Source organism: Harpia harpyja, chromosome 11, assembly GCF_026419915.1.
Source record: "Harpia harpyja isolate bHarHar1 chromosome 11, bHarHar1 primary haplotype, whole genome shotgun sequence".
NCBI lineage: Eukaryota > Metazoa > Chordata > Aves > Accipitriformes > Accipitridae > Harpia > Harpia harpyja.
This window is the reverse complement of record NC_068950.1, coordinates 46362945-46381704: the sequence shown is the minus strand read 5'-3', so window position 1 is coordinate 46381704 and position 18760 is coordinate 46362945. Positions and strand designations below refer to the sequence as shown.

Here is an 18760-nt window from a genome sequence, read left to right as displayed (position 1 = left end):
GCGCCTCCCCAGCTCCCCCCGCTGTTTGCGTCGCCTCGTCCGGGACGTTCGCTGTTGCGGGGACCCCCCGCCCGCGCCTACAGCCTCGGCGGTTGCAGCCGCAGTGCCCGTCCCCGCTGGCGGTTGATGATCAGCGGCGGCTCCGCCGTCCCACACCAGCTTGGGCGCGACCGCCCCGGCCAGAGCAGTCCCCCACCCCCACTTCTCTGACAGAGCGCGGCCGCCCCCGCCTCGCAGCGGCAGCCCGTGGGACACAGAGAGGCCGTCGCCATCAGCCGCACCGGCCACACCTGAGGCTTGTGGCACCTTCCTGCCCAACCCCCGGCCTACAGCTGCGGCCCATGGGGAACGCGGGGCCGTGACCACCAGCCCCCAAAGAGACAACCAGGTCTGCTGGGGCAGCAGAGGCGCATCCCAGATCCTGACAGCAGCTTGCTGAAAGCTAAAGGAAGAGCTCAGGGGTGCACAAAGAGGGAAGAGTATTAAGGGGACAAGAGAACAGATGCAGACCTCTCGGGGTGCAATAAAAGGAAAACCAAGACAAGATCAGGGGATGACAAGGGCAGACAGAAGACTCTGGGTACACAAGGCAAAGGGACAGCCCTGCTATGCATGGAAAGAGAAACAGCTGACCTTGAAGCACACCAAAAAGCACCGGGAAAACTCTGGCACGGGAGACAGCTAAACAGAAAACTTTGTGGCACACTGCAAGACAAACACAGGGCTCAGGGGCACACAGAAAGGCATATGGAGGACTCTGGAACAACTCAAAATGTGAACTGATGGATTCAGCGGGCGAACAGAGGGCTCTGGGGCACATCAGGCTACAAATGAAGGGCAAGGGAAATCCCCTGCAGCCCTGTGAAGAGCACTGGGGTTCTCCAGGAAGCCCCAGGGACCCAAAGACATCTGAAAGACCTTGGGACCAGCCCCCACCACCTCAGACGCCATGGGTACCCCCTTCCCCTGGGCACTGTCCTCAGGCATGTTTTACTAAGGAAATACATATTATAACTATACATAAAAATATATTTGTTGTTATAAATTAGATATTGCACTGTTGTGTCTTACCCATTTTATAGATATATGCATAATAAATTTTATATATATACACACACATATATAAAATAGAAATATATAAGAACTCTTGGCCAAAGTTGGTTAGAAGGAAGTGAGGAAAGATAAATTCCTTCAAGCGGGAATACATGGCTGCAGTCACTCAATGAAGTTGTACTAAAAAAAAAATCAACTAAGAAGGATATTCAACTTTTCGTTGATTTCCTGTTAGTCACTTTCTAAACAAAAAATGATCAACAGTGTCAATACCACAGTAATTTGCTGTTACTGTGTTACAAAAAAGCTCTGGCTGCCCAGTTCTGGAAAGGAAGCAGTCCTGGACTGCCTACGTTATGTTGGATTAAGCATAATGACTGAGAGCTAGCACCCTTCTTGAGTAGGGAACAACAGGATTTATGGATGCACGTTCAACAGTGCAAATAGAGCCCGCCTATGCAAGACAAGTGGACCATCTGTTTTAAAGACTGCTTTTTGTTAGGCAAGATCTTTAGTATCAGATGCAAGAGCTATAATACCAGATATATCTTACAGAAAATACTAAATTTTATACAACTTTTTTGTCTCTAAAATAATGAAACGGATATAGTTCATTATCAAAAAGAATTGTGTTCCTCTTAGACAGTAAATGCTTTTATTTCAGGTATGTTTGGGAGAAAAAAAACCGTGAAAGATACGGTCTTTCAGTAGTGAGTATGATTTAGACTAAGAATTAAGAATTTAAAAACATGTGAAAAGCAGTGTTTTCTAATACTATCGAAAAAACAGAATCATCTTGCAGTCATAAAAATTCGAGTAACAGCATATGTTACACATTACTGTTGCTCATCCTTTTGTCTGGGTACAGGACAACTGGCTTCGTACTTTTTCTTCAAGCCTTTCAAATATATACGCAAACTGTCTGGATCCAGTCGAGAATTTCTGGCAGTCTGAACCAATCTCATTGCTAAATGGTATACAGCTCTCTGTTTCATCATCTCAGGAGTGCTTTGCTGCCTGTGCTGTTCTTAAAAACATACACATGCATTAAAATACAAAATTGATTATGTTCTGTTATTAAAATACTAATATTAGCTATTTTCCAGCCTGTTTCTGATCTCCTGATTCTTGGTTTGTACACCAACATTACATGCAATACTCCCTAACCCTAAGGACTGCTTTGTGTTGTCACCTAACAGGGACCTTCAGCATAATCTTTTATAACTGGTTCCAGAAATACAAATTTTAATGAAATCTCTTTTCATAAAACCATAGGCAGTGCTCATCCTATATCCTTTCAGAAACTGAAAATATATTTTCATTTTATAAAAACTGTGAATTACAGTATTATAATTTTCTACTACATACCAAAATTTGTTTTGCAATATGATTTGTGATTTCCTTTGCATCCAAAATTACCGATGATGGTAGGGAAGAAACTTCTGCAGCTTTTAATCCTAAACATATAAAACATAAATCAGGATTTTTGATATAATTTTTTTTCCTACCTTCCACACTATGTCTGCCAGAATTAACTTAGCCTCTTTTTTTAAAGGGCGAAGTTTTCATTTTTATTAAAATAATTTTGATATACATTTTCTCTTTGTGTCTCTTTTTCATTTTTTTTTTTAAATAAACAATATGGTTTTGAGAGTTACAAAATAAAATGTCTACTTTGTTGTAATGCTACCTCTAAGATACACTTCTACCTGAAGTTACTGCTGGTAATACTGTAACTTGGCAGGATGAGACACATTAGGGGTTAAAGGAAAAAATGGCACAGTGGTGTTAACAGCTTCTGTTTAGTTTTTTAATTTGGCAGGCCAGAAAATACTGAGGTTGTGCTAAATGCGCTCTCCATTAAATCCAGACATCCAGTGGATATGGATGTCAAGTGCCAACTGCTACTCTGTTGCCAGTAGCCAAACCGCCAGATACTCAGGGTAAGAAAGAGATGCAAAATATTTTCTTCTGCCCTAACATGATTTTTTCCTTTGCCTGTGGCCCTGGCTGTTCTGAGAAAATTCTGTGCTTCATCAGGTGCTTTAATACTGTAGGGTTAAAAACAAAAAAGGGTCAAGAAGAGCCCTTGCACTCTTTCTTAGAGTGTAACTTTGCTCAAGTAAGGTAAAGCCAAGACACCAACACTGAGTTACTAAAGGTCTCCTGTTCTCTGAGAATACGCTCTAAACATACGATTTTTCTGAGTTAGTGGTGGCGTAGCATCCGAAATTGAGCTTGTGCTGCCAAAGGTAAAGAAACTTATTCTGAAATTCTGATAAAGAAATGTTTTAAGTCCAATTAATTGAAGCTTGACTGGAATAATTTGTAGTCTTCAGTTACCACTAGCTTGCACAAGTCAAGTGTAGCTAATTTCCTATTGATTAAATGTCACCTAAATCAAGGATCCAACTTCAGAATCTAGTATTTGGAAACATGTGGATTTCTGTAACTCTTTAAAACATGTAGCTATGCCTTACTGTCACTCACTGATTTATTGACCCATAATCCATCCACCGGTACAGTCTTCAGTATGATTTATTCTAAAATTAACCCACTTTCCTGAGAACACTGATGCTTTAGTGGAACCTCTCAAAATAGCCTTAGGCTGAGACACAGTAAAATTCCTGTCCTTCTTCAAAGAAACTTGATTCCTTTTTGCTAATCAAAAAGGGCCAAGCTGCTATTTAACTGATATATCATTACTTACGGCAGACACGTAAGAGAGTTTTACATAACACAAACCTCAGCATTCACAGCTTTTAAGTCTCTCCAGAACTTTCACTCGCTTCCATCAGCAGAGATTAAATCAGCTCAAGTGCTTCGTGCTCAGAATGGCTCATCTCATTCAAACAGAGGTGAATCAAGTAGGTACCAACATTACTAAAATGTTTTTTTCACTATGAAATTTCATGTAAGTTCTTCATACCACCCCAAACTACTGTCTCGCTACATGGTTACTTAAAACACAAGTATTTGGAATATATTACAGATCTACAGTTGTTTCTCTATGAGAGACAAATAAACTCAGCAGATATCTGTCAGCAGAAAAATAGTTAGATGCCTAATAACTGAAATAGTATCCTATATAATCTGTACTAAGTTAAAGTCATTTTGGAATCCATTACCGTAGTTCTTTTCCTCTGTATATCCTTTAGAGAGTGTGTAAGTGTAAGCAATTTTCTCCTTATTTCCAGCACTGCTTCTCATATGTTGCACTTCAAAATGGTAATTTTCCACATTGGGATACAAAGCATCTATATGACACAGTTCCAGGAAATGTGTAGCAAACAATGTAAATGCCTAAATAAGGAAACAAGAAAGAAAATCTATTTTGGAAATGATCCTGGAATAAATGACAATAAATAAGAAAAAATAAATGGTGTCACAGATGTCCAGGTTTTCCTCCAAAACACTGAAAAGCTGTCTTTAAATTACTAAAGCAAATTAAAATCTTTAAGCATTGAGTTCTACCACTGGCAAGGGTATCTTTCCCAACTGGGGGTTCTCCCACTCCTTTCTCAATAGAAGGAAAAGAATATCAGGAGTAACAGGCAATCCATGATGCCTGCAAAATTTGATTAGGGCTAATTTGAATGATTGTCAAATAGTTGCCTTACTCGCAAGGAATGTTTTGCCAAAAGTACAAGCTATAGAAGATATCTGAGCTTTTAAAACCAAACCACAAAAGTACTCTGAGTAAATTCTGACGAGAAACTGAACACCTACACGCTTATTTCAAAAAGCTGACAACAACCTGAGGTTTGTGATGTAACTGGTAATAGAGGTGAAACTTCCAACCCCTCTAAAACCATCTTCCACTTTTCTAAACAATCTCTAACTTCTGTGACCAATTCATAAGTTGTGTAGAACTACCACCGTACTTTGGAAGGGTAACAGCCAGGTAAACAAGTTCACCTTTAACATTCAAGCATACAAAGCTGTACAGAAATAGGTGATCAGTGCACTGGTTTTGGCTGGGCTAGAGTTAATTTTCTCACAGGAGCCTGTATGGTGCTATGTTTTGGATTTGTGACCAAAACAGTGTTGGTAACATGCCCATGTTTTAGCTATTGCTAAGCAGTGTTTGCACAGCGTCAAGGCCTTTCCTGCTTCTCACCCAGCCCCACCAGCAAGTAGGCTGGGGGTGCACAAGAAGTTGGGAAGGGACACAGCCAGGACAGCTGACCCCAACTGACCATATTCCAGACCATATGACGCAGCAACAAAAGCTGCGGAGAGGAAGGAGAAAGGAGAGACATTCAGAGTTACGGTGTTTGTCTTCCAAGTAACCATCATGTGTGATGAAGCCCTGCTTTCCTGGAGATGGCTGAACACCTGCCTGCCAACGGCAAGTGGTGAATGAATTCCTTGTTTTGCTTTGCTTGCGTGCGCGGCTTTGCTTTACTGTCTTTATCTAAGCCCACAAGTTTTTGCAGTTTTACCCTTCCAATTCTCTTCCCCCATCTCACTGTGGGGGAGTGAGCGAGCAGCTGGGTGGCGTTCTGCTGCCCACTGGGGTTAAATCCAACAACCAGTGAACAGAAGCGCAGTTTACGTCAGCGTTTTTTCTCTATCACTGTAATTCTTACTATTCACCAGTTATGAAAAATACCATATTTAGGCAAGAAATCTCTACAGAAATGAAGTTAAATTATGAGAAAATACTGTATTTACTTTCAGTAGGATAAAATAATTATAAGGTTTAAATTTTTTTTCAAAACAGAATTACCTTTAAATTCAACAGATATTCACAGGCAGCATAACAAATGCCAATACCTTCTTCAGCACTGGTACCTCTGCCGAGTTCATCAATTATGATGAGTGATTTTTCATTAGCATTTTGTATGATGTATGTTATCTAGGAAAATATTTAATGCGTTATCTTTCCCATAAATGCATTTTTTAAAAACCCTAATAGGAATACTGCTGCTAATAGGACTACTTTGTGTTATTCAGATGAAACTTAATGCAGAAATTTAAAAAAGTCTTGTCAAATCCACAAATTTTACCTTTTCACAGCTTTCAAATAGCTGTCAATTCTAATCAAAGACTCATACTACAGCACTCTTTCTCTTTTCCATTGAACATATCACTTTCCCTCAAAATCCTATCAGTTTGGGAGAGGAAACTGAGAGGGCTCAGGCTCCTACAAATAATTACTTCAGGTCTAAGAAATAACAAAATGTTGAAACTACTATCCAATAGAGCACTGATTTTTACTCACACTGGTATATATTTTTATTTAAGATATGCCTGGTTTTCTGTGGTTTATCATCAAGTTAACAGATGAAAGCTGAATTTTTGACTACTTTTCAAAGTACACTCTTTCTGTGAAAATATACTAGTACAATTTCTAATAGCTTAACAGTAAAAATGGGCCTTGGACCCTGGATTAGCTATGTTTAATACCTCTTTCATTTCCTTCATGAATGTTGATGCATTTGTTTCTATATCATCATCCATACCTACTCTGGTAAAAATTTGCTTTGCAATTCGAAAAGAACAATACTCTGCTGGGACGTAGGAACCTACAAAACAAGTAAAATACGAGTTTTCTCATATCGGTGTGACAAATGCCCATTTTCCTGAATATGTCAGTGGGGAAACAAAAATAACAGTTTTACACTTGGTCTTTATGCACTGCAGAGAATGCATCTTATTCTATAAAGTTTCCTAAGATTGTGTTCTACCATTACTTTATAAGAAAAAATTATTATATAGCTACCATAATTAAAGAAGCTTATCAGTAAAACCTTAAGAAATCATATGCCTGAAGCTGTGTGTCATCTAAAGGGATGCAAAAGTGAGAATAAACACTAGGATCAATTTACATTTCTTAGCCATTGAGTTACTAATCCCAAGGAATCTTAGTTTCCCAAAAACAAGATTATATTGCCTTTACCAGACTTTGAGGCTTATTAGTTTTATTGAAGAGAAAAGAACAGGAAACCTGCCAAAAGACTTTACAGTCCCCTTTATTCATATTAAAACTCAAGTTTTTGAGAGCAATTCCTGAAGAACTGGCAGTTGTTGGGGACTGGACCCACAAACACACGGTGGATAAATTTTCTTCTTCAGTGCCAAGTAGTTTCATTCTAGTAAAGTTAGGGCCAGCCTACTAAGGTCTTTCTCCTGTGCTACCAGCCTTACCTTTATCTTTAAGGTAAAAATCATGAGGAATTCCCAAGTATAGGGATGAGTCTCAGTTAGACTTCACAAATATTTGTTTTGCTTTTACAATTTAGTGATAGAACCTTGCAGTATTTATTACTACTTTTATTTGAAGTAGTTGATTATTTATCTGTTAGTTCTACTTGGCTGCAAGCATGTTTCTCTACATAACTGAGGTATGCTCAAGTTCATCTGTTCCTTTTGGGTGACAAATACATATGTGGCCCGATGGGCATACTTCAAGGATACTCACTATCAACCTAGCAAAAAGTGCTAGATTGGGTTAAGGTGCTCCAAAAAATTAAAGCATACAACTGTGCTTTTCCTGAAAACAGACTGGGGAGGCTTCCAGATACACAGACAGGGCCCCAAAAGTTTCCAATGGCAGACCCAAAACCTTGCAGTGGCCTCTGTCAGCAACACAAGAGCTAGTAGGAGCGAACAGACTAAAAATTACCTGTTACTATTTAGACAAAATCTTATTCTAGAAGCCAAATCATTCAACTTCATAAATATTTTTAACTAGAAAACAATAAATGTGCAGCAGAAGGTTCCTAAGACAATACATTCTTACTCACCAATCTGTGCCATAATTTGACAGAGAGCAATCTGTTTTAGGTATGTTGATTTTCCACTCATATTTGGTCCTGTAATAATGACAAAATTGTTACCCTCTGTCAGATATGTGTTGTTAGATACAGGTTTTTCCATAGCTATCTTTTCAAGAATGGGATGCCAACCCTGCTTGATCGCTAAAGTATCCGTAAATTCTGGACGAACTAAATGAGAAAAAAGATAGAAAACATTGCAGAGTTAGTGTGGAAACCTTTATGTTATTAAACTACTGCATTTTGAAATAAAGTAATTCTTGCAGAGCAGAAGGCAAACTTTGTGGTCCTGATTCCCTAATTTCTACTTTCCTGTAGTGAACAAGCTTAACATGCAGCAGTTGGGAAGAATTACCAGCCACCTTCAGGTATAGATTCTGATTGTCATGCAAGTCTTCATGATTTATTACTACAAAAAGAATCCCATAACTAACACTTCATTTCTAAATTAGCATTCTGTGTTTGTGTTCTGTAGTAAGTAGGGTTGGACTCCAGTAATAAAGAAAAATACAAAGAGCAAAACTTAAGAAGTAATTAAAACAGAAAATCTGAAAGCCAGTTTCACAGCTAATATATTTTTAATAATTTATTTTTGTACTGCTATGAGCATATAAAGTACAGGGGTCATGAACTCTGTTACTACTACATATGTGCCTTATTATGTAAGCACAGGAAACAAGGAAGTAGCATTCCTTCTATTTTTGTTATATTTTATCATATTGATTATTTGGGTGTATACTATGCCTACATAGATCCATTTGATACTGGGACTACCTGTATGTATTTCCGTCAGAATACAGTTCTTTTCTGAACCTATTCCTTATGCCTCCTCTTTGTCTACCTCAATAGCAGTACCCCAGGCTAACAAAGAAGCATTGTTAAATTTGGTGGTCTGTTTAAATGGAGCAGCCTTCAAGAAAGAAGTGCCAACACAGTTTTTCAGTTTTAAACATTGGGGAACTCTAACTACCTGGTGTAGGTTTTAGTCATTTGATGATTTAGATGAGAGAATCAAATGGCAAAGGGGACCAAAAGCTACAAATGACACTCCATTTCTTTTGGTAGATACCCATTCACTCCTGCCTGTGCAAAACTGCAGGTGTAGATTTATGGGAGAAGCTAAGTGGCTTTGGTCTTATTATTACTGCTAAAGAAAACTTGTGCTCTGATTCATTTGGCGGGAAAAGGTTGTGATGCCTCAAGCATATCACTTACTGTTCAGTTACATATCAATTAATGTGCTATGACTGGAATCATCAGCACATGAAGATTCACAGTCCATACTGCAAAGTAAACTGATGCTGCTCATGATCTGGAAATTACATAGCAGCATCAGTAATGATGAGCTAATACATCTTCTGAGATGGCTTCCAGACCTGATTTAGTATCTACACTGTATTGTACTGTAGATAAGTATCTCAGGTCAGCATTAATTTAAGACAATGTGCTCATTTGTACAATGCAGAACGGGGCTAGGGAAGCAGGATGAACCATATGCAGGTAAGCACATGATCCTGGATTCCTTAGAAGACTCTACTTCCAAAAATGTCTGAAACTGCTACAGAAATTGAAGCAGATAAAGGTAGCCACATATTTTGTTTCATGGTATATACTTAATGTTGATCTGCTTATATTATCTTGTGCGCTTTCAGAACAGAAGTGTAGACTCAGAATGTTCAGAGTCTTTGTGCTTTTGAACAGAACATGCTTAAACTGGCTATCTTGAAAAGACTGGCTGTGAACGCTTACAGCAGCTAAATGGCCAAATGTAATTTCAATGAATGGAAAGAGAAAGAACATCAGCACAAAACTGGCAAGGATAGACCAGAGACACTCACCTAAAGCCTACTGAGACCCAGAAAAATAAATGATGTGGGCTTAGCAATTGGAGAACCAGACAAACAGCCTGGATATTCTCCAACAGGAGGGTCATTATATGGCCCATAACGGAATCAAAGAAGAAACCTACCATAATCAGAAAGAGTGCAGGCATGGGCAAATGAAAGCAGCATATCCAGCATTGAGACAATGTCAGACAGCTTGTATAGGCAATGAATGTGTTCATAGATCTCATTCAGTAGTTTACACACTATTCTGAAATAAGACACTGATTTAGTTGCTGCACGGTACATACTGTCACTTTATACAACTTACAGAAATAAAGCAAGTTAATAAAGTTCATACTGCATACATTAGGATAAGAGGTTACTCATAAAATGCAATCATCTCTGCCAGAAGCAAGCAAATGTATAAATTTCTTGGAAGCAATTTAAGATCTTATACCATCATCTCAGATCAAATTCTGCTATCAGACACAAGACACATAGCTCAAATACCAACAGCTCATAAGAAAGCTTCACAAAGAAAATGAACTAAAAATACAGCTATGCAATCAAGTATGTTTTATTAACACATCAAAAGTGATTCGAAGTCCCTTAGGCCTTCATGTTACTAAAAACCCCACATGGTTTCTAGAAAGAATTTCCATAAAATGGACATGCAACATTACACTTAGTAAGTCTTCTGAAATAGACAGCAGAGCAACATGACAGGCAGCAACAACAAAATACAGAAATATACAGTTCTACCGTAAATGCAAGGAACTTATTAGAAGTAATGATTCTGCATTACAAAACTAATGCATTCATTGTGTCATTTTGTGTAGATAATTCACCCATAAAAATTTAGTAAATATGACAGCCACCCTTATTAATAAATGCCTATATATTTTTAATGACATTTAATACAATACACACTTTGTGGGGTTTTTTGTCGCAGGAAGTACACTTGATCAGTTTCACTTTGGATTATATCTGTAAGTAGCCATAACTTAACAGAAAGATAGCTTTAAGAAAACACGTAATTAGCTGTTAATTGGACAAAACAAATGTAGTTAGCAAATATTAAATAGTTTTAAATGGTCTTACAAGTAGGTCATGTGATATATTTCTCTCAAGGACTCCTGACATCTTTCATTCATTTTTATTAAATCTGCTGAAGTGAAGCTATATGTGTTTTTCATTTTAGTGATCTACAGGGAATTCAAACCAACAATAAGAACTTGCCATATTATCAGAAACAAAAATAGTTTCTAAAAAGAAAACTGGGAACAATACGGGGGGGGGGGAAAGCAGAAAAACAGTGCCTGGTTTCATTTTTCCCATATAGATTTCTATGAAAAATCCATATAAGAGAATGGAGTTATCAGCAAGATATATGACTTTATATTTACACACAATGTAATTGTATGTAATTGCACATTGCTGACTACATTAAGTATAACTAGAAATAGGGCAGTTATAAAAACATACAATTATACCTTCATTTACTTCTAGATATCTTCACTGAAATTATTTTGTTGCTTAAATTACTGTATAATGTGTACTTTATTCATATACTAAACATTTCATATACATTAAGTATACAAACATATTATGAAAAAACATATCTAGTACAGATACCTTTGTAAATTCTGAAGGAAGTTGGCCATTGGGTAATGTTGAACAATCAACATTCATCTGGATAAAAAATCCACGAGTAGAGCTGAAACTTGTTTTCAATGGTAGGTTGTACTTTTCTGCAAGTTGTGTTATCATACCTACATACCACAAATAAAGATTCGACCCAAATTACATACATGCATGTGCATGCACAGACATACATGTTTGTGTTGGTACAAAGACGCATACTGTTAATGTGATTTATAGGTGTTGAATGTCTCAGGTAAGTAACATGACAAGAGGCCTTAGAAGTGGGTCTCCAGGGAGTTATTTAAGTAATGTATTAATGTAACAAATCTGGCTGCATAAAGCTATTGGGGAAAAAATCAGATAAGTTCATGTGCTCTTTCAAGACAATTCATGCATTTGACCAACTCCCAGGTGGGCCTAATTATGGAAAGTTTGCTCAAGCACTTAGTGTCAGTGTCTAATCAGTAGACAGAATATGAACTGTAGACAAGGGACTCTCAGTTTTTAACCAGTTCATGATTCTAAGCAATCTTCTTTCCTCAGACTGAGGGTAATGCTTTACATTTGTAATCACCCCCCTTAAATCCACCTTGTTCCTAGCTGAGAAGATACCACACGGAGGAAACTGTTAGATGATAGAAGAATATATATGGTTAAATCATGCGAATTCTGAATACTGCAAAGAGGGTAATAGTGTAGTACTCCTGTGAGAGGAAAGGATGGAGCTACTTAGCAGCGTTTCCCTGCTGCTCATTGCTCTAAGCTTGTCCACTCTCATGTTCTAACCATTCACAACATAGACTAGCAACTTAGGACGTTCTGGATATTGAATCACAGAATGGTTTGGGTTGGAAGAGACCTTTAAAGATCATCTAGTCCAACCCCCCCCTTTCACGGGCAGGGACATCTTTCACCAGATCTGGTTGCTCTAAGCCACATCCAGCCTGACCTTGAACACTTCCAATGATGGGGCATCCTCAACTTCTCTGGGCAACCTGTTCCAGCGTCTCATCACCCTCATCATAAAGAATCTCTTCCTTATGTCCAACTTAAATCTACCCTCTTTCACTTTAAAACCATTGCCCCTTGTCCTGTCAATACAGGCTCTGGTAAAAAAGTCTTTCTCCCTCCTTCTTACAAGACCCCTTTACATATTGAAGGTCTCCCTGGAGCCTTCTCTTCTCCAGGCTTAACAACCCCAACTCTCGCAGCCTTTCTTCATAGCAGAGGTGTTCCAGCCCTCTGACCAGTTTTGTGGCCCTCCTCTGGACCCACTCTACAGGTCCATGTCCTTGTGCTGGAGACCCCAGAGCTGGATGCAGTACTCCAGGTAGGGTCTCACCAGAGCAGAATAGAGGGGCAGAATCACCTCCCTCGACCTGCTGGCAATGCTTCTTTTTAGGTAGGCCAGGATACAACTGGCTTTCTGGGCTGCGAGCACACATTGCCAGCTCATGTCCAATTTTTTGTCCACCAGTATCCCCAAGACCTTCTTTGCAATCTATTCATCCCCCAGCCTACATTGATACTGGGGATTGTGCTGACCCTAGGTGCAGGACCTTGCAACTTGGCCTTGTTGGACTTGCAAGAGGTTCACACAGGCGCACTCCTCAAGGCTATCATGGTCCCTCTGGATGGCATCCCCTTCCTCTAGCAAATCAGCTGCACCACTCAGCTTGGTCTTGTCTGCAAATTTGCTGAGGGTGCACTCAATCCCACTGTCTATGTCATTGATGAAGATATTAAATAGTATTGGTCCTAGTACAGACCCTTGAGGGACACCACTTGTTACTGGTTTCCACTTGGACATTGAGCCATTGACTGTAACTCTTTGGATGCAGCCATCCAGCCAATTCCTTATCCATCTCATATCCACCTCTCATTCCTTTGTCAAACCCATCTCCCTCCAATTTAGCAACAAGAATGTTGTGGAGGACCGTATCAAAGAGCTTACAGAAGTCCAGGTAGATTACAGCAGTATTTCGGTCTTGGAGTCATTTAGAGTTTAATCCAGTAGAGAGGCAAAGAGAGAAGAATCCCTTCTGCAAGTATGTGGGCTACAGTGAAAACGGGCAAGGGGAACACATCCGTGCACGCATTCTGGAATCCTAGCAGCTACCAAATTTTGGAAGGTTTAGGAAATAAAAAACAATAGCATCTGTTCTTTTCACTGTGTACTGTGTGGAATGTAAAACTAGAAGGAAACAGGAAGCTCACAATATATGACAGATGCTAAAGTTTCTGATGTTCTTTTAAGTTTCCAATTATATTGTAAACTAAGAAGATGGTCCTTTAGCTAGAAATCAACATTTTATACTAAGAAAAAGGAGATCCATTCCAGAAGATAATCTTTTTTCTTCTATTTTGACTTCATGATAAACAGGAAGGTTACTAAAGCACAGTAACAGACATTATGTTAAATTCCTTTTGTTCGTATTTTCCAACTCTTAGTAGCTTGGCTAAAAAGTAGTCCACAGATAGATCAAGACTGCTTAAAATATAAAGAACAAAGAAGTCAGAGAAGCTAAAACAAAGATTTACATGTTTTATGCAGAATGTTTTAGTTGGATTAATTCTGTTACGTTACTTTAACTGTTTTGTACTTCTAGAGGATAAGGAGCAACAGAGTTTTAAATATAGGAATCACAACATAATTGTTCAACTTCATTAAAATAAAACTAAGTTTTTATCTACAAAAGGAGAATCTCAATATCTATCTCAAAAGTTACTTCAGTTACTTATCAATGACAATCAGTTTATACTAATACTAAATACTTTTTACAAACGAGAAGGTTGTAATACATATGATTACACGGCTTCTATATGCCAGGTGCAACATACTTTGAACTCCAAATAAATAAAAATCTTGATTTAGAAATACCTGCTATGTCATCAACAATTTCTGTGTATGTTCTACGAGCTATGTCAAGGAATTCATTGATGTTAGGCTTAACAGCATAACATTTCTGGGTCCTCATACTCAGACATCCTTTTGTGTACCTTGTATCATCATTAATTACAGTTGTAATCTTTTCAAGTATAATTTGGAATCTGCAATATTAGTTGTATCGCTGATTAGCTACATAATACTTTATGATTTTTATTTGCAATATCATCTCAAAATTACAAATAAGAGTATTACACATAATTGAAACAGTTCTCTACTGTTAAAACCAAACACTAAATTTCATGTCTATTTTCACCTCAGAATGAAGTATGACTATACCCAAGTCTGACCAAAGATATCATTCAAATCTTTGGGAGACAGAAATTATATCTCAAATACACAGGCAACAGTTGGTTTTCACACTATTGTGGGGACTCTAGGAAACCACTACTTCAGCCTTTTCAGAATTATTTCTAATGGAGTGCAGTTCATCAGCAATTGCAGTATCATAGCTAACTTTCTGTTTTTCTTTTTTCCCTGTTGTCCTGGTTTCAGCTGGGACAGAGTTAATTTTCTTTCTAGTAGCTGGTATAGTGTTACCTTTTGGATTCAGTATGAGAAGAATGTTGATAACACACTGATGTTTTCAGTTGTTGCTAAGTGATGTTTAGACTAAGTCAAGGATTTTTCAGCTTCTCATGCCCAGCCAGCAAGAAGGCTGGAGGGGCACAAGAAGTTGGGAGCAGACACAGCCAGGGCAGCTGACCCAAACTGGCCAAAGGAATATTCCATACCATGTGATATCATGCCTAGTATATAAACTGGGGGGAGTTGGCCAGGGGGGATTGCTGCTTAGGAACTAACTGGGCATCAGTCAGTGAGTGGTGAGCAACTGCATTGTGCATCACTTGTTCTGTATATTCCAATTCCTTTTATTATTATTGTCATTTTATTATTGTTATTATTATCATTGTTAGTTTCTTCCTTTCTGTTCTTCCTAAACTGTTCTTATCTCAACCCACGAGTTTTACTTGTTTTTTCTGATTCTCTCCCCCATCCCACTGGGGGGGGGGGTGAGTGAGCGGCTGCGTGGTGCTTAGCTACTGGCTGGGGTTAAACCACAACACCTGTATTTGTTTGTTAGTTGAAAATCAGAATTTCTGACAATTAAAATCAGCTTTTAGGCAAAAGAATTGAGCTATACCTGTAACTACAAATAAGCAAAGATGCAACATCTTTAATCATACATTCTTAAGAAAGATGAGAGTTTCTAACCCACTAGCTAAAATATTATGATACACACCTTGTATCTTCAAGGGAATTGCAATAAGCCTTTAGCAGTGGTGTGTTACAGCTTCTTAAAGCAGCCTGTTGAAGATCAAAATATGGACATGAACAGTTACTTCTGTTTTGTAGCCCTTTTAAAGGACTGAAAGTTCCTAGAGTCACTGAGGCTTATTAGCAGTTGCATAAGCAGCTTACAGAACCTGAGCAGGAGTTTCAGTTAAATGTTTGTTATAAAATCAATTACTCAGGTTAATGGTAGGAATCCAGTTCTTAAAGAGTATTAGACTCAAATGCGTATTTTCAATTGGCTTAAGAATTAACAGACTAAGTTGGCGGTATTGCATTCTGCAAGATATAAAGTAAATTTTTTTTTTGTACTCAATGATCCTTATTGGTCCCTTCCAACTTGAGATATTCTATGAAATTTAACAAACTGCACTGTATAAAAATAAGGACAAAACAGTCCGTACTTTACAAAAAAAATGACAGCAACAGCTTACTTTTAGAGGCTCCACAAGTTCTAGAGTATGCTTCAGGTAGATTAAATTAGTTATTTTTGATTCAGCAGTTTTAACCTGTTGAAAAGTTTTACAAATATTGGAGGTATTTGTATGTCTGCCTGTTTAAAAAAGTACTTAAGAACTAGCAGAACTCGTACTGTTAACTGTAACAGGTTTATACTTTTAATAAAAACTGCTAAAATGCTTTAAGCTCACTTTGACAACTCGATGCATAACTGCATAAAAAAGTCTACCTACATTTTACATTGCCTACTGTGATAGTTTGCCCCTCAGTAGCTAATATTTTCATGTCTGCACTGATAATGATTGACTCTGAGAACACTCTAACCCAAGCCGTGAAAACTTCTTTGAATCTTCTACATATAGATAGCTCTATACAAGCTATACATAGCTTGTAGACTCTTTCAAAGTGAATACATTATGCATCATAATTAAGAAGCACAGCCCTTTTCATAAATGCTGTTAAACACAACATAACCCAATTTGGTTGACTTATCTTTGCTTAATGTATTTATATCCTTAAACATCTGCCCATGTAACTAAAAAAAATCCAGTACATTTAAAAATTTTGCTTGCAATAATGACTGCTCTTCAAAATGTTTTGTCCACATACACATTCTACCTTGTTTTGTATGCCCCATTGATCTTTACGATAAAGAATTTTGCTGCTGCTATTAGGGCATAGCATATGTACCACATAGCATATGCAGTACATATGCACTGTGAGAGAGGATTTTAAGAAACCAACATAGATAAGCATGTTGTTTTGTTCCTTAGAAAACCTAGTGTCAGTTTTCTACATGAACATAGGTGTATGACCCTGTGTGAAATCTCTTCTCATTCGTACATGATAACTCTTCACTCTTGTGGTAGAGGGCATTTCTTGCCTTATCTTACCTTCTATATAAAGTTTTTTTCTGTAAAAGATAGGACTAAACAATGCAAAATGTATGAATGGAAGAATCAGAATCTGCAAATAAACGTGGGGTCCAAGTCCCACGATGGAATCGGACATCAAAAGGACACTGGTATGTAAAGCATGACAATTCAGAGAAGCGGTTGACTTTGTTTTTGTGCTAGAGACTTAAGTCCTACAGATTTAAGTGCTGTGTCAGTGGATCAGCCCTAGTTTAACTTTTGTATTTCCTGGAAATTCATTTAAACCAAAAATATTGGTACCTTCTCCCTGTGAGAAAAGGAATCCATCTGTCACATACCTGGAACTTCAACAGGCACAGAATCTATTGAATTTGTTCTTCAGATGGGTGACCAAGTAATCCAGAGCAGGTGGTCCTCATTTCCACCAAAAGTTGGATGTTGATCCAACTTCTAAGGATCCTTCATGATTGAGGCAAGAGGGTCTTCTAAGGAAACCTGGGGGTTTTTTTGTCCAGATACCTTTAATTTGCTTATATATGCAGATTACGTAAGAGGAAATACTTGATTTCACCAATGACATCATTTTTCAAGTAACACATCTCAGCAAGATTGCCAGTTGATGGTTCTCCTTACGATGAGAGAATGCTCATGTTGAAAATACCACTCACTTCTAGTGACTGAAACAAGGCTTTTCAGATAAGCACCTCATCTATCGACTGGTGGAACATTTTGCAATGAAAATTTTTATGGGGAGTGGCAGTGAAACATACTGAATGGGTTAATCTAGCCTTTGATTAAAGCAACTGAGTTAGCACTTGAATGAACATGTCTGTTGCATGAATAGAAAGCTCTGCTATATTGGAGGCAGTCAAGATTCAAAACACTGCAGTTAAAGTTTGGTGTACATGGTCCTATGTATACATAAAGGCATCCAGTATGACAGTTTTAGTCATACAGCTGATCTTTCATTCATGTTACAGATCTCTACAAGGAAGCCTGGGAGCAATAAACATTCAGCTTTTTGGGAATGTCATTAAAGAAATTTATCTGCATTTATTACAGTCCTGCTGGAGTCTGTACCAGGTTTCTTTAAGTGGCATTAGACAAGTAATTTATCTAAGCAGGTAAGTCAGCATGTGAGAAGACACTGAGAGGTGAAAGAGTTGTAAATATCTACAATGCTGGCATACCAGCATAAACACAGGCAAGTATAAGCTTCAAAAGCATTGGCAGAAATATCCTACTCAAGTACAGTAGGCAAATATAACTTATAATGGAATGGTTAAAACATGCTTAGTAGAAAAAAGTTGAGGTTCAGTTATGTCAAGCTCACTATGGTTAACTGTTGTGTCTGGTCTCAATCAAGATCCAGTAGTAAGCTACAGGTATTTAACCTGTTTTGATACTTGTATTGCATATGTTAACATACAGATTGATATACAAGTCAGAGACTGATGAAAAAAAAAAAAAAATCTTTCTTTGAAACATGTTAATAGTCACTAGTGGGGAGAGAGCTTTTACACCCTCTTCAGCAATTTTTGTTTACAAACTAGCTAAGAACAGGAGTTGACCTCCCATCTAATAATGACACATTAGCACACTGAAGGAAGAGAAACCTTAATTAATCACAACTATCTCCTGGTTAAAAATGTTACAGCATGAGTTTCAAGGCAAAAGATTAAATCTGTCTTGAGCTCCTAGAAGACTTCAAAGGGGAAATTCACTACAAATACTGAGGAGGAAAGCAGGGCTCTAAGGAACTTGAATCTGAAGGTATATTCAGTAATACTCCCAAAGGTGATCTGTCACAGAAGCCTTCTCTGTTGGTCAAGTTCCTGAATGCACTCTAATGGATGCAACATGAGGCCTAAGGTGCTCACG

General features: G+C 38.1%; 1 protein-coding gene across 3 annotated transcripts in view; it reads right to left on the bottom strand.

Annotated features, from left to right (window-relative positions):
• Positions 1–1702: 1702 nt before the first annotated feature.
• MSH4 (mutS homolog 4) overlaps positions 1703–18760 on the bottom strand; it is a 35109-nt gene continuing 18051 nt past the window's right edge. Inside the window, exons 9-20 of one of the 3 annotated variants that reach the window (XM_052800594.1) lie at positions 15980–16054; positions 15496–15560; positions 14187–14356; positions 11297–11433; positions 10763–10866; positions 9805–9929; positions 7806–8006; positions 6466–6584; positions 5786–5914; positions 4182–4356; positions 2422–2510; positions 1703–2075 (exon numbers count right to left, since the gene is read on the bottom strand). In XM_052800594.1, coding sequence (XP_052656554.1) covers positions 1890–2075; positions 2422–2510; positions 4182–4356; positions 5786–5914; positions 6466–6584; positions 7806–8006; positions 9805–9929; positions 10763–10866; positions 11297–11433; positions 14187–14356; positions 15496–15560; positions 15980–16054 — 1575 coding nt within the window. In that variant the 3' untranslated portion in view covers positions 1703–1889. The remainder of the gene's footprint in view (positions 2076–2421; positions 2511–4181; positions 4357–5785; positions 5915–6465; positions 6585–7805; positions 8007–9804; positions 9930–10762; positions 10867–11296; positions 11434–14186; positions 14357–15495; positions 15561–15979; positions 16055–18760) is intronic. The other 2 variants (XM_052800592.1, XM_052800593.1) reach the window with 2 other exon arrangements.